The sequence below is a fragment of the Schistosoma haematobium genome, chromosome 1, assembly GCF_000699445.3.
Source record: "Schistosoma haematobium chromosome 1, whole genome shotgun sequence".
NCBI lineage: Eukaryota > Metazoa > Platyhelminthes > Trematoda > Strigeidida > Schistosomatidae > Schistosoma > Schistosoma haematobium.
In genome coordinates, this window is record NC_067196.1 from 90,330,232 (window position 1) to 90,345,088 (window position 14,857).

The 14,857-nt window shown below is 35.2% G+C and overlaps 1 protein-coding gene across 1 annotated transcript; it reads right to left on the reverse strand.

The window, feature by feature from the left end:
• Positions 1-1,807: 1,807 nt before the first annotated feature.
• Positions 1,808-14,486, reverse strand: MS3_00010248 (uncharacterized protein; the record flags this gene model as incomplete). Its single annotated transcript, XM_051218607.1, has 5 exons — positions 1,808-1,871; positions 2,053-2,187; positions 3,253-3,335; positions 8,161-8,230; positions 14,431-14,486. The coding sequence occupies 5 exons, from the start codon at positions 14,484-14,486 to the stop codon at positions 1,808-1,810; spliced, it is 408 nt and encodes a 135-aa protein (XP_051075510.1).
• Positions 14,487-14,857: the final 371 nt, after the last annotated feature.

The following is a 14,857-nucleotide window of genomic DNA, read 5'->3' on the forward strand; positions in this document are numbered from 1 at the left end:
ATCACTCGATTTATGTAACGCATATCTGTTTGGTGCCTCCTTGTACCAATGTTTATGTGTTTAAATAAATAAGAATGTAATGTCTAAATGGGTTTATTCCGTTTACTGAATATTATGTGACATAATTAAGGGAAAACTGTCATCTGATTAAATCACAGTATATGATACCTCTAAATTTTTTGAAAAAAGTTTGGGACTTGGTTTATCCCTAAGTATTGAAAGTTTAGTTAGCTTTGTTATAACTGACTATTATCTATAAACCTTCATTAGACTGATGTTATTTGGGAATTTGTTAAGTTATCATTTTTACAATATGGAGGTATTAATCTTTGTTTAGCATTCTTGACTATAATGAAACATGGGATTTGGTACATACCTATTTTACTCTATTACTGTTTGCTTCGGGTGAATATAGACTATAATGGTCTCATGTAGGTAACTTACTGATATATACACAGATACATGTTCTTACCATCATTTAGAAACTACATACTAGTGTGTATAACTATTAAACAATAATGAAATGTTGAGGACTTTCATACTAGGATGGGACGGATGTATAGTGTTTTCAGTTGGAGTCTAACTGAAATTCATGCATTCGATATACAATCATTCAAGGTGATTAGTAAGCAGCCAAACTCCAGTCTTTTGAAGTTTGCTGAAGTCGTTGCCATCAGGAGTCAAAAACATGACCTATGTATTCAAAAGGAGACGGTTGTTAATCTTTCCTTGCCTTGGTGACAAATATTCTTTCGCTGCACCTTAAATTTTTTTTCTTTTTTTCTTTTGTATTTATTACATCATTGACTCTATTTTATTTTATTCAACTATCTTTCAAATGAATAATCTTTCAACTGAACTCTACTCATTATATTCCTATCAATGTTTATTCATTATGTAATCAATTGTTTCTAACCCATTTTTGAACTGTTGTCACGATTAATGCTCTAGAATATTCTTTCACATTAGGTAAATATTTACAATATTCAGCCTATTAATTTCATTTACACCGATGTCATACTTTACGAATATTTCTTCAATATAAACCCTCTCATGTAAGCAATTTAAACCCATTATGTAATTATTATCTTTTTAAATACCACAGGTTGTAAGCAGCTGACGAGAACCTACGAAATAAAATGAATTCATGTTATTCTGCTAGAATCTTTGTTCTTGCTCTTTTCAAAATGATAAAGGGAACTATGTGTATGACATTCAATATATGGTAGATGTGAAAAGTTGCCATAGCAACTGAAATGTTGGATACTGAAGTTAATTAATAGATATAAACTATTCAAAGAAAATTAAATATACTTCCTGAATAATCACATTTTTAGTGAATTCTAAAGGAACGTTTATGGTAACATTCCATAATAAGTACTGGGCATTCCTTACAGTAATAAGATTTACATGGTTGAATAAAGCTATAATTGTTAATAGTTTCAGTTATTAGTTTTGCAAAATAAATTGATTTATTCGGTAAGTATACACTCAAAGTAAAAGAGGAAGACTAATGAACATACTGGGTCAGTAATGGGAGGCAGACATCATAGGAATGAATAATCCTTGGAAACAACTGGAAAGAAGAACATAGGACAGAGTTGGTTGGAGAATCCTAGTCGGTGGTCAATGGTCTACTAGGGATAACTGGAGTGAGTAAGTAAGTAATATACTGAAAATATACATACATATGAATGTCTTATTCAGATGGGAGGAGATCTGTGCTTTCTACATAAATACACTGATATTAGAAATAATGATAACTTCTGGAAACCTAGAAAAGCTGTATCAATGATCTATGCTAGTTTCAAACATTTTCAGATTGAATGTCATGAACTGAATCCCATCTACGATTAGAAACAAGGAGCAACCTGGATTTAAGTGAGAGAATAAAATGAATTAATTGTTTGTTCCTCTCCTCTCCCTCTTTCTTTGTGCCTCATCCTCTTTCTTCACAAACTTATCTATACAAAGTGTTTAATATTAAAATCAAATAAGAAATAAAATAGAGTTTGATATGAATAATCAAACAAAGTCCCCTTTTTTATTTACCTTCGAACAGCTTTCCCATATGGTAAAATAACGCAATCTTCAATTGCACGCATAATTAATTCGAAATCCATTGCTTGTATAGGTCTTAAATGTACACGTATAGCTGGTGTAAATGTATCACCATTACGATAAACACTGGAAAAATAAAGGAAAAATGTATTTATGTATGCATATAATGTTTTGTTAAACGTACACAAGGGTAATTATGGATGTATCTACACGAATGTGTGGTTCAGTCAAGAGAAGAACACACTAGGTCGGGAAACGAAAGCAGATATTAAAAAAATGATTAGCAACTGGAAACAACTTGAAAAGACTATTCAAGACAAGGTTAGATGGAGAGTGCTGGTGGGTGACCTATGCTCCTCGACGAGGGATAACAAGCATAAGTAAGTAAGTATTCTTATTATAATTAACAAATAAATACACGTTAAACCTTCATTAAGGTTAACTACATATTGTCAATTTTATTACTCATATTATAATTTTCTGATATTGGAACTTTTACAAAATAAGTGAACTTTGTGGTTTTTTAATTTTAAATTGTTAGGTGACTGGGTCACTATTCTTGCATCTTTGCTTAGAATGTTTGTGATTCAAGGCCATATCGAGTCCATATGCACAGTATGCACGTATGCCAACATGAGACTGATCAATTGCAGTCCTAAATATCAATAGGAAGATTTAAGTAAACAATATCAAGTGAATTTATAACTTCACCCCATTGCACAAGCAAGTGAATATCAGGACTAAGTAGGTAAGTGGATAATGCGATGGTGTTTGAAGCGAACGACATTGCGTTCGAGTCCTGAAGTGACCGTCAACTCTAAGATGCAGATACATCCAGCTGACAAGTCCCAAATATGACGAAACGCGTGTCCTGGATTTCACCACTAGCCACTATTCATCTTTGCTTGAATAGGTTTTGACTTAAGGCACATATAGCTGGTGTAAATGTATCACCATTACGATAAACACTGGAAAAATAAAGGAAAAATGTATTTATGTATGCATATAATGTTTTGTTAAACGTACACAAGGGTAATTATGGATGTATCTACACGAATGTGTGGTTCAGTCAAGAGAAGAACACACTAGGTCGGGAAACGAAAGCAGATATTAAAAAAAGTTGTAAGATATATTACACAATAACATATAAACATACATACATGTATATGTATATCATCCTTACTAACTTACAATATAACCTTGACATTACGACGAAATCCATCGGATAATCTTCCAACTTGGCTTTTTAATCGTATATGACGCTTTCTCCAATACTAAACGCAAAAAAAGAAGAGAAATTCAAATAAAAAAATATATCAAACTGATTGAAGTTAACGAAAATAATGAGAATTAAGTTATAGCTAATGTCTTTCTTTATACCAATCATTGTTATATGTATTTAAATGTTATGTAAACAGTTTGATTATGTAAATCTAATCTTGAATATTGTATACATTGATTTACTTATCTGTTAAGAGCTCGTGAGAAAAATTTATCCAAATATACAGAAACTTTATCAACTGAGTAGCTTTTATTCTAATATAAGATTACAATAAATGAAAATTCATCTAAAGTCAATTTATACAACCCCTATACTGATAACTATCATGTGTTCACTAGTGACTGGCTTCGTGAGGGAATTCTCGGAGTTCTAGTGGAGCTAATCCGTGTCGGGAAGAGACAGGTATCTATCTCAGTACAAAAGGAAGATGGTCGAGCAATTTCGTGGATTGGTTGATGTTAGACATTAACACTATTGGATAAAGGCTGGCTCAATGGTCCAGTAGGTCAAGCGTTCGAGCTCGAGACTGAAGGCCTTGGGTTCGAATCCCGTGAGCGGGATTGTGTATGTGCACTGCTGAGAAGTCTGACAATAAGAAGAAATGGTTGTCCAGTGCTTCCGGGTATTCAATGGTGGTCTAACATCAATTAGTTCAAGATCTTAATCAATAACTTAATAATCTCCACAACCCTATACTGATTCTTCTTTTTGTTTTTTTTAGTTAGGACGTAATTGAATATCTACTTACGGAGTACTAAATTAATCTAAGTATAGATTATCTATGCTTTTATGCACTTTTGTAAAATAATTCATAAGGTCAAAATGCAAAAAAAAGAACCAACTCAAATGGATATTTCGAAAAAAACCAACAACAAAAAAAACACAACCAAAACAACCCTAACTCCTATATACCAACTAATTAAACTAATGTTAACTAATTAATAACTGATCAGTTTCTCTTTCAACACAGGTGATAATTATGATATAATTTAACGAATAGAAAAGTACAATCAAGTTTCTTTTTTTTTTGTGTGTGTGTGCTAATTTTAAGAAAGAGATCTACAAATGATTGAATTGAATTATTATATTGTAATTGTAATTGTTAGATGATTTTAAATAAATAAAAGATGATAAATATAATCCGATAGATCCTGAGTTTGAATCACACAAGGCGGGATCATGGATACGCATTGCTGAGGAGTCTCACAATAGGACAAAAAACGACCGTCTAGTACTTTCAGGTTTCCATGGTGATCTAGCTTTAATCGACTCATAAATTCAACTATTAAATCATCGTTCCAATTGAAACATTAGATAATTCTTATACATGACAAAGAAAGAATTCACTAAAACTAAATCGATTTTTGTACACAATCCAATAAATGATAATGATAAATTCATTAATGATTAAGTTCGAAGTAAATCTCTTGAATTCAAGTGAAAGCTAATGACTGATGAAATATCATTATATCTAGAATATACTTAGTATTGCCAATAGAAATAAACTATTACTAGTGTAAGAAAGGATTATTATTGTGAATCACTGAGCCTAGATGTCCCACATTTAATTCTTATTGAAACCTTAAGTGTGTATCGATAGGAAATCTCAGATTAAAATAAAATAGTTATTCAATACCTTATATTTCTCATCAGTTAAATCCAATTAGTCAGTATCATTGATAGTTCTTTAAGTCAACATTGTTTTAAAACTCTATTTTACTAAGAAAATAATGCGATCTAATTATTTGATCGATAATTTGGCATATATTGAAACCATGGCTATAAATTAAAACTGTCTTTGGCCTCAATAATTATTCAGTAATTGTTTCAAACTCCACCTGGAGCCCCTCTAGGGCTAATGTCTGATTCCAAGCCCGAATAAATGAGGAGGGTTGGGTATTGGGTTAGTTATCCCATTCAGTAGAAAACTAACTCGCCAAAAAAAACGCTAACCATAAAAAAAATTAAATTTTAATGTTTTGATTGTGATATAATTCAACCTTGTTTAACTATAAAACTAGTTTTATTTATAAATTAAGTTGACTGATATTGAAATAGTGTTGGGGTGATCCAGAAAATTGCTTGCAAAAGACAAGCAAGCATCAGGAAACACTAAGAAGCGTTTCCTCCAATCGGCGTTCACTCGAAGTTTTGGCCAAAAATATCAAGGAAGCGAATCGTCTCATGCAGAGGCTCTGATTAGTTGGCTGCTACACGGCTACTATGTTAAGTAGCATTTCCAGAATCATCTAGCAACTCAAGGACATTTAAAATATTATAAAAATCCTGTATTTTCTGTATTAAAATGAACCTTGAAGTAAACTAAATCTCGCATACTTTGAGTTTTCTCTCTCGTGTTCAGGTCGCTGTATAGTTCTAGCTTAGGGGTTACCGAATAGCTTAGGAGACGAATATAGCGTTCAGTCCGCAAGACTTATCATAAAGAAGAAATGGAAGCTTAACTCAATGATTTAAAAACAACAAATTAGCCATGGGAATTAAATGTTCCGTGTATTGTATCTAACGAGTTTGTGTTGGTGCATTATTGATAGTAAATATTTATCTAGTGATTTCAAGTTGTCACCAGATAATTTAATTGAGACAATTCGATTTTGTAAATAAGAAATTAAATTCCAGATAATGACCAGTGAAGCTAATCCGTGTCGGGAAGAGACAGGTATCTATCTCAGTACAAAAGGAAGATGGTCGAGCAATTTCGTGGATTGGTTGATGTTAGACATTAACACTATTGGATAAAGGCTGGCTCAATGGTCCAGTAGGTCAAGCGTTCGAGCTCGAGACTGAAGGCCTTGGGTTCGAATCCCGTGAGCGGGATTGTGTATGTGCACTGCTGAGAAGTCTGACAATAAGAAGAAATGGTTGTCCAGTGCTTCCGGGTATTCAATGGTGGTCTAACAACAATTGGTTCATGATCTCAATAAAAAATTTAACAATCTCCACAACCCCTAAAAAACTGATAATTAAGGAATAATAAGTATGAAGTATTATAAGTTAACATTATCGATTATTTGGTGAAGTTATTCTCAATAAGAGACTTTAATTACTAAAAGCATCTTTGAACGCCTGTTTACATAACCCTAACATTTAGAAGTGAATCAAATAGCCTTGTGTTGAAGTAAAAGCTTAAATCGATTATTAGTAAGGTGTGTAATATAGTAAAGAAATCCGTGTAAATGACTATATTGTATTCCATTATACTGACCAGCGTACATGTGTGTGTGTGTGTAGAAAACTATAGACCGGTATGATAAATTGTGAGATTGATATTAACTCGCACCCTTTTGGTTTTATATACAGGTTGTCTAGGATTAACAACGGTTTTTTGAAACCCTAGCTGTACGAAAGTTAAAACTATTCTTGAGATGAAACGTCTCATAATTATTAGATATAAGATATTAGAAAGTGAATCTATTTAGCTTTACCTTAAATACTAACTTATATGGTGGACCGTTAGGTATAATTTCTTTCTGTCAAGTTTAGCAGGAGTTTATGATATTTTGACACGGCATATTAGGTGAGTGTTGACGCAAAGACTTTTGAGGTGTTTATTAACAAATATCTCTCACTAACTATGATCAAGAGATTTTGGTTAGCACTAACGGACTAGATGAATGTGACATTGACCACTAATTCCTGGAACATCACTTGTAACTATTTTAGTCCTACAGGAAGTCAATCAAAACCTGAATTTCTCAATATTAACATTTTAAACTGTAAAGTTACGCGAGAAGAGTCCGAATCCTAAGAAGAGAATAATTTCCTTCAGCATTATAAGTACACGTTTTTGACATATATCAACTAACAAGAAACCTAAGTTATGGAGAGTTTCCACTTAACTACCTCTAACCACCAATTGGATTTACTGTAACATCTTAGTGACTAGCAATTGATTATGTAGCAGAACATTTATTATGTTTGACAATAACTTAATTGCATTCATATTAAAAATTACTAGCTTTTATATTGTCGGCGTTTTTTTCTACTTCGATACTAAGATGAAAAGCAGTTTACTTATAGGGGAGAATTACCGTTGCTGCTTGTATAAAGCATTACATATCATGATAAAGTACCACTCATACTTATTACATTTTACATTCGATGAGTCTAGTTTGTAATGTTTTGTTTTGACCAAGACAAAAGTATCTGTTCATAGGTACTTTCACATAAGTACAAGATAGTCAATATGTGAAAACATTGAAGTGAACGGTTATGGGTCACAAGTGATGTGATCCAGCTTTCTAGATCACAATGAATAGAAAAGTATATGAATTGATCTTTAATTCGTCGGATGTCAAATTCTCTAGCCACTAAGTCACACATTCATATCTAACTATGATGTAATTTTAAGTATTCAGTTCGCATTAGTTTATGGTAAATAATCTGCAACAAAGACATATGGTAATATGATTTGTTTTGTAGTTAGTTAGTTGCTAATGAAAAAATGACATGTAGAAAAATCATTTAAAAAAGGGAGAAAAGAATTATCACAGGTTGAAATCAAGAGTCGATTGAAGCTAGATCACCATGGAAAACCTGGAAGCACTGGACGGCCGTTTCGTCCTAGTATGGGACTCCTCAGCAGCGCGTGTCCACGACCCCGCACCACGCGGGGCTCGAACCCAGGACCTACTGGTTCCGCGCGCGAGCACTTACTAGGACGAAACGGCCGTCCAGTGCTTCCAGGTTTTCCATGGTGGTCTAGCTTCAATCGACTCATGATTTCAACCTGTGAAATTTCTAAAACTCTCCACAAAACACATTCTGAGGAAAGAATTATTCTAATTTATTGATTATACCTTTTCGAATAATTCCGATGATGTATGATGATTTGATGCATATCGTGACCTTTCATCAGTTTTCTGATAACTGTAAAAAAAAAACAAGTTTTAGAGAAAAAAATCATATGAAGCTAAATGTAAATAAATTTTCTAAATCAAATCATTGTAAACATAGATAGTTGCTAACAGTGGAATCCACGACATACGTTTCATCCTATTTGGGACTTGTCAGATGGATGTACTTGCATCTCAGTGTTGATGTTCACTCTGGGACTCGAACGTAGTGCCGTTCGCTTCAAACACCATCGCGTTATCCACTTACCTACTGAGTCCTGATATTCACTTGCTTGTGCAATGGGGTGAAGCTTTAAATTCACTTGATATTGTTTACTTAAATCTTCCCATTGATATTTAGGACTGTAACTGATCAGTCTCTTATTGGCATACGCGCATACTGTACATATGAACTCGATATGGCCATAAATCACAAGCATTATAGGCAAAGATGGATAGCGACTAACAGTAGAGTTCTAAATAGGACGTAACGCGTGTCCTAGATTCCACTGCTAGCCACTATTCATCATTGCTTTTGATGCTTGTGACTTAAGGCTATATCGAGGCAATCGATTATGCTACCCACACATTCCATAGATTCACCATCAAGTGTGATTTTTTTATTTGGCGTTCGCTGTGTTGTATTTGAGGATCTCGATTTTTCTCTTTTGTATGTTGAGTCCTACCGATGCAGAGGCTGCTGCTACACTAGTTGTCTTCATCTTCATTTGTTCGTGTGTATTGGATAGGAAAGCTGGGTCGTCCACGAAGTCCAAACATTCTAATTGGTTCTGAGCTGTCCATTGTATTCTCTGCTTTCCCTCAGATGCCGAGGTCTTCATAATTCACTCGACCACCACACGAAAGAGGAATTAGGACAGTAAGCATCTTTGTCTGACTCCAGTCCTCACTTGGAATACATCTATCAGCTGTGCTCCATGCACGACTTTACACTGTAGTCCGTCGTATGGATCCTGGATGATGTTGATGATTCGTAGTGCCGCAATTTGATCCGTGCAACACCGATCAACACGGATTCCGGTTTTTTGACCTCGATTTTTGGTGTCTACTGAGTCATTTATCCGGTTCAGCAGCAGTGTTTTGAAAACCATTCATGGAGCTGACAATAGTGTGATGCCTCTGTAGTTCTCACACTTGCTCAGATCTCCTTTCTTTGGTATCTTGAAGAGGTGTCCTTCCTTTCAGTCTGTCGGTGGCGCTTTTCCTTCCTCCCAAATCTTCTTAAACAGGACATGGAGCATCTTTGCAGTTACTTCTATGTCTGACTTCAGTGCTTCAGCTGGTATGTTGTCAGGTCCTGCTGCTTTCCCGCTCTTGATTTTTCTGACGGCTATTCTGATTTCTTCGATCGTTGGTGGAGTGACAGCTATTGGAAAGTCTGTGTGTGCTGCTTCGGTACCCGGTGGATTCAATGACGCTGGTCTATTCAAGAGTTCCTCAGAGTGTTCTACACATCTGGTCCACTGATCTTGAAATTCAATGAATGTCTTGCATTGTTTGTCGCTGACTGGTCTCTCTAGTTTTCTATATTTCTCTTCCAGTTTTTTCGTTGTGTCATATAGTTGTTTAGTGGTTACTCCTCTCGCAGCATATCCTACTGTCGTTGCTAGGTCTTTCACGCATTTTTACTTGTCGGCTCTAATGCTCCTGTTCACTTGACTGTTTACTCCTGTTTATTCAAATTGTGCCTTGACTTTCTCTGTTCTTGTCCGACTGTTGTTAATTGTTGTCTTTTTGTTCTTCCTTTCTTGAACATTGTCCAGGGTTTCTATAGAGATCCATTCCTTATGATCATATTGAGTGAACATAAATCTACAAATCTGTCACCATTCTTATTCCTTTCTCCCAGTTAGTCTATATCGTCCCATGATACCTTGATATCTGGTGTTGTCCATTCCAACTTGGGCGTTTAGATCTCCCATGAGGATGTTCAGGTCGTTTCCTGGTCACTTCGATATGATTGATTTTAGCCTCTGGCAAAACTGTTCTTTGTCGTCGTCATTGCTGTTATTGGTGCCCCTAAATGCTGTGGTACGTCTGAGAGTCGGGAGAGTCAGCCCCCTCTATCTCGAAATGCTCTCACATGGCCACGTATATACAACAACTGTCAGAGAAGTCCTTTTCACTACCTTCTCACACCATGGGTGTTGTCTACGAAATTAAGAGGACGAAGATCGAATGTCCAATGCTTTAACTGGGTCGGTGAACACAGAGGGTCCACATAGGAAAGTTGGAAAACTCTGATTCCAAACCAATGGTACATACGGGCTCCAGAATCCTAAAGGAACAAATGGCGTATGAACCAATCGTTGGTCACCACCTGCCATGGAACTGCATCTCCTAACGTTGCTGCACCGCCTTGTGTGTCCCCCTACGAAAACTACCTGCTTCGGTTTTGGCACCTGGGTAGTATCCCAGTCCTCACACAAACCGAATGACTTATACGGCGCATATCTATTTGGCGCCTCCCTGTGCCAATGTTTATGTGTCTAAATAAATAAATAATAAATAAATATCATTGATGGGTGCATAACATTCATTGTGATTCCCCCGTTCTTTGTTTTAAAGGATGCATTGATGATCGTGGATCCATGAGATCCCTTTCCTACAGGTACTTTACGTGCTGATTTGGTCGACATCAGAGAAACTCCCTGAGTGTACGGAGCACTTTCTTCTTCGTAATCAGAGTACAGCAGCATCTCCCCCGAACCTATCATTTTCTGTCCAGCTTGGATCCAATGGGTTACACGATTCCGAGTACCGCCAAATTGTAAGCCTTCATTTTGGTAACTATTTCACTGATTCTTCCGATCTCCCATATTTTCCGGATATTCTATGTACATATATTAATTGTTGCTCTGGTTGTGATAACGGGGTTGGCCTCGTGACTTTTGAAGAATATTGGTTTTCACCACAGGGTATCACAATTCTTCTAGGTGAAGATCCTTTAACTCGGAGGACAGAGTTTAAGAGGTTCAACTTATTTATTCTGGTTAGTATATTCTCAGAAAACGTTATTCCATGAGATGGAGGTGCTGACCTTATGCCCAACCCTAGAAAAGTCACTGGCGGAGTTCTCCCGGAACACAACGACAATGATTAGGACGTTTTTATAAAATTCTACTTGACTAGTTAGCCTTCTGATTGAAAGTAAATCATTGGATCGTAAAATTACTTTATATCGTTTGCGTCATTATCAGAGCCTTGGTTGCTACGAATAAGGATCTCATGGAGGTTTATCGTGTGATATATCAGCCATGTTTTTATAACAACCTGTAAAGTTTATCAGCACTTTAACTAGGTAATACATTTTGCTATATGCAGAAACTGTATCCCAGTTATAAACGCCTAAAAATGTTACCTGAATAAATGAGGCTCAAAGATAAAATTGCATGGTTACGCAGTTTTCTTAACTTTACTCAAATATTCAACCCCCACTAGACGAAAATAACTTCATTTCTACTGTACTGAGCACCATTTTTTGGCATTCTACTAAATTAAATAATGAAATTGATTTAACTTCAAAAAAATATATGAAATTTGGATTCACCTCAATTAGAACTGAACTAAAGGTTGAAATTTAGCATATTAGTGAGTCAGAATTTCACGTATTTTAGGCAAAAGATACTTTAGACCGTCTATCGGTACAATTATACCGAGCAAATCATCCTGTGGTTCAGGGATGCTTAACTGTATGTTATGATTTTAAATCTGATCAAAAATCGTAAACATCTTGTGTGTATCCAACAACCAATTGGTTTTCATATAACTCATCGTTTTCTTTACATGAACGCAATACTTTATCACCTAATATTCCGTTACGTTCTGTTACATTTTAAGGCTGATATATTCTCGGGTTATTTTTGCTATTTCATAAAGCTCATATTTTCATTCCTCCTAGGATGTTGGCAATGAAGGCTGGATTCGAAGAGTATTTTTATAGTTTGCTTCATTCTTGATCTAATATTACTTTTATTTACATCGTCTTGCAGAAATGCTTTGTTTGTTACTACTATTATTTTTGCAAACAGTATGGCCTGTTTAATATTGGTCGCAGATGATTTGTTTAATAACATTCTTTTATCTACGAAACGGGAGTATATTATTATTTGGTTTAGTATAATCTATAATGATTTTTGTAGTGATGGAATGTGGTTGATGCGATAGCATATCAAAGCGTCGCTCAGCAGACCACATAATTCATAAACAAGATAAAAGTGTCATCGTAGCCAAATGAGGCTGGTACATAAAATATTTGCTCCAGCACAGGAAACGTCACTGAAAGTGACTGGATTGTAAATAGATAAAAGGTTACACGAGCTATTGTGGTTTGTAAGGGCTCCAGTCACATATACAACGAAGTATGTGACCACTGATAAAGTTAGGAATTCTTGAAGTAGATAGAATGGTTAAGTAGTGAATTACTAACACATCAGTGGCAAAATGGTGATAGCAAATCTTTTGATAACGAGTTTCTTTAAAAAAGCCGTAAATATTTTCCAGAAATATTCTTGACCAGTTTAGCCCATTAAAGAAAATATTATTTTTTAGTATGTTTAGATGACTGCATGTTTTGGTCACAATAATAATGAGGATGTTCTATTATGGAATAATTTAGGCATTTTGAATTTATAGTTTAGTACGTACTTATTGAATGTATGAGGTGGAAAAGTGCTGAAAAGTCGTTAAGTTCTGACTACTAACACTTTTCGATTATGTTAAAATCACCCTCCTCTAGTGTTATTATAAATTAATCCGAAACATATAGTAATCTATGAGCAAAACCCGTAGGTTTCAGAATCTTTATAAGAGCGCAAAATCCACAATAACTGCATGTTTTAAACTGCAGTTCCGGATTCAGTCAAACTGTACTTAAGGTATGTTATGGTGAACTCAAAGCAAAAATACTATTTTAGAGTAGAAAATGTGAATCAAAATGGGTCTGGCTGATCGAATATTAACAAATATAAGAATAGAAATTCAGTTGGTTTCACGTTACATAATCGAAGCCAGCAGTGATTTGGTAATAATCTCAAATAAGTCACTAAAAGTTAACTCTGGCAATAATGTGGTGATTCGGACGAATAAATGCAACGGTTTATATCACTACATAATGTGTAGAGTTGTGTTACCTAAAGCAACGGACTACAAAGATCGCGGAGTTATTATAAGTAACGAGTAACTGCAAGGCTGGTACTGCAAAGGCTTAAGGGTCTTACCGGCTATTCGTAAGTTATGTCACTACTTAGATGAAGAAACGTTCGAAGTATTGTACCCGAATTTTGTGAGATTTCTTCGGGAGAATAGGATTCAAGCAGAAAATCCTCGTCTCAAGTGTGAGGTGGATGTTCTAGAAAATGCTGAACGGCGAGGGTTTAAAACTGTAAAAGGCCACTCTAGTCTATCTTACGAAGACACACTTAGATGCCTCAACATATTTTCATTATCTTACTGCGGGTTATGAAGCAATCTAGTACTAGCTTACCGTATTCTGAATGATGACCTTGATATGTCTTATCTTTTCCTTCCATTCAGAACTGCCCATCTGAAAGGACATTCTAAAAAAGTTCAAAAAGAGGGATCAAATCATTTACATCTAGGGTTCGTTCTTTCACACTGAATGGTGAATTACTGGGATTCTTCCACAGAACACATAATATCAACACCTTATTTGAATACGTTCAAAGAGGGGTTAGACCTTTATGATGCTACAAACTGCATGGGTTAATATTGGTCAGATTACCTCCGATCATCTCTAGTAAAGATTTAAAGACTGAATGTTAAAATTACAGTAATTTGCAAAGTAAACGCTTTTAAAAATCGAAACACTGGAAATTGACATTACTTATTATTGAAAATTGGCACTTCCTATTGAGTTGAAAAAATTAAACAAATCATTTTTACTGATGTTTCATTACTTAGTACTGGTGGCGTTATTAAGCTGGTAGTCTTACCTTGACGAACGTATTAGCATTAAATAATGAAACTTCAGTAAAGACAATTTCTCTTAAATTTGCCAAAATTATTACTCACTATATAGCTTTCTCGATTTAAAACTTAAGATTCCTAAGACGAAGTTCGCTAAAGTGTTTAAAACAACGTAAATAATGGAACTCAAAGGTGGCATTCAACCACATGCTGCCGAGTTGACATGACTAATAATATCCATTTATCGATATCATGAAGCATGTTTTAGTGAAAGTTGTGACTTACTCTAACAGTTTTAGAGGTTCGCCCCTTGGTACTGCTACGTACCTGTGATTCTCCATTATGTCGCCAACGCTTTCTATCTTAGTTCCCGTATTCGGTGATACGATACAACGGATAGCAGGAACATACTGTCCCAACTGCTTCCTCACCTGTTCCATGAATGAGCTCCATGTTAGAGCTAGTCTCTGATTGATAAAAACGCGTCTCCCCGGGTTGAATGTATCTCCATTTCTATGGACTATAAATGATACGCCATTTCGTCTATCACAACATGAGCTTTTGACTCTACAAAGACAAGCAGTGCAACGGCGCGCATAAACAGACATTGTATAAATAAATTTTTGTATTGCCACCCTGTTAATATTGTCAAGGTCAAAAGCGCAGTATGTCCAATATGCCAAACTTAACTTTATAGAATAGAAGAAATACT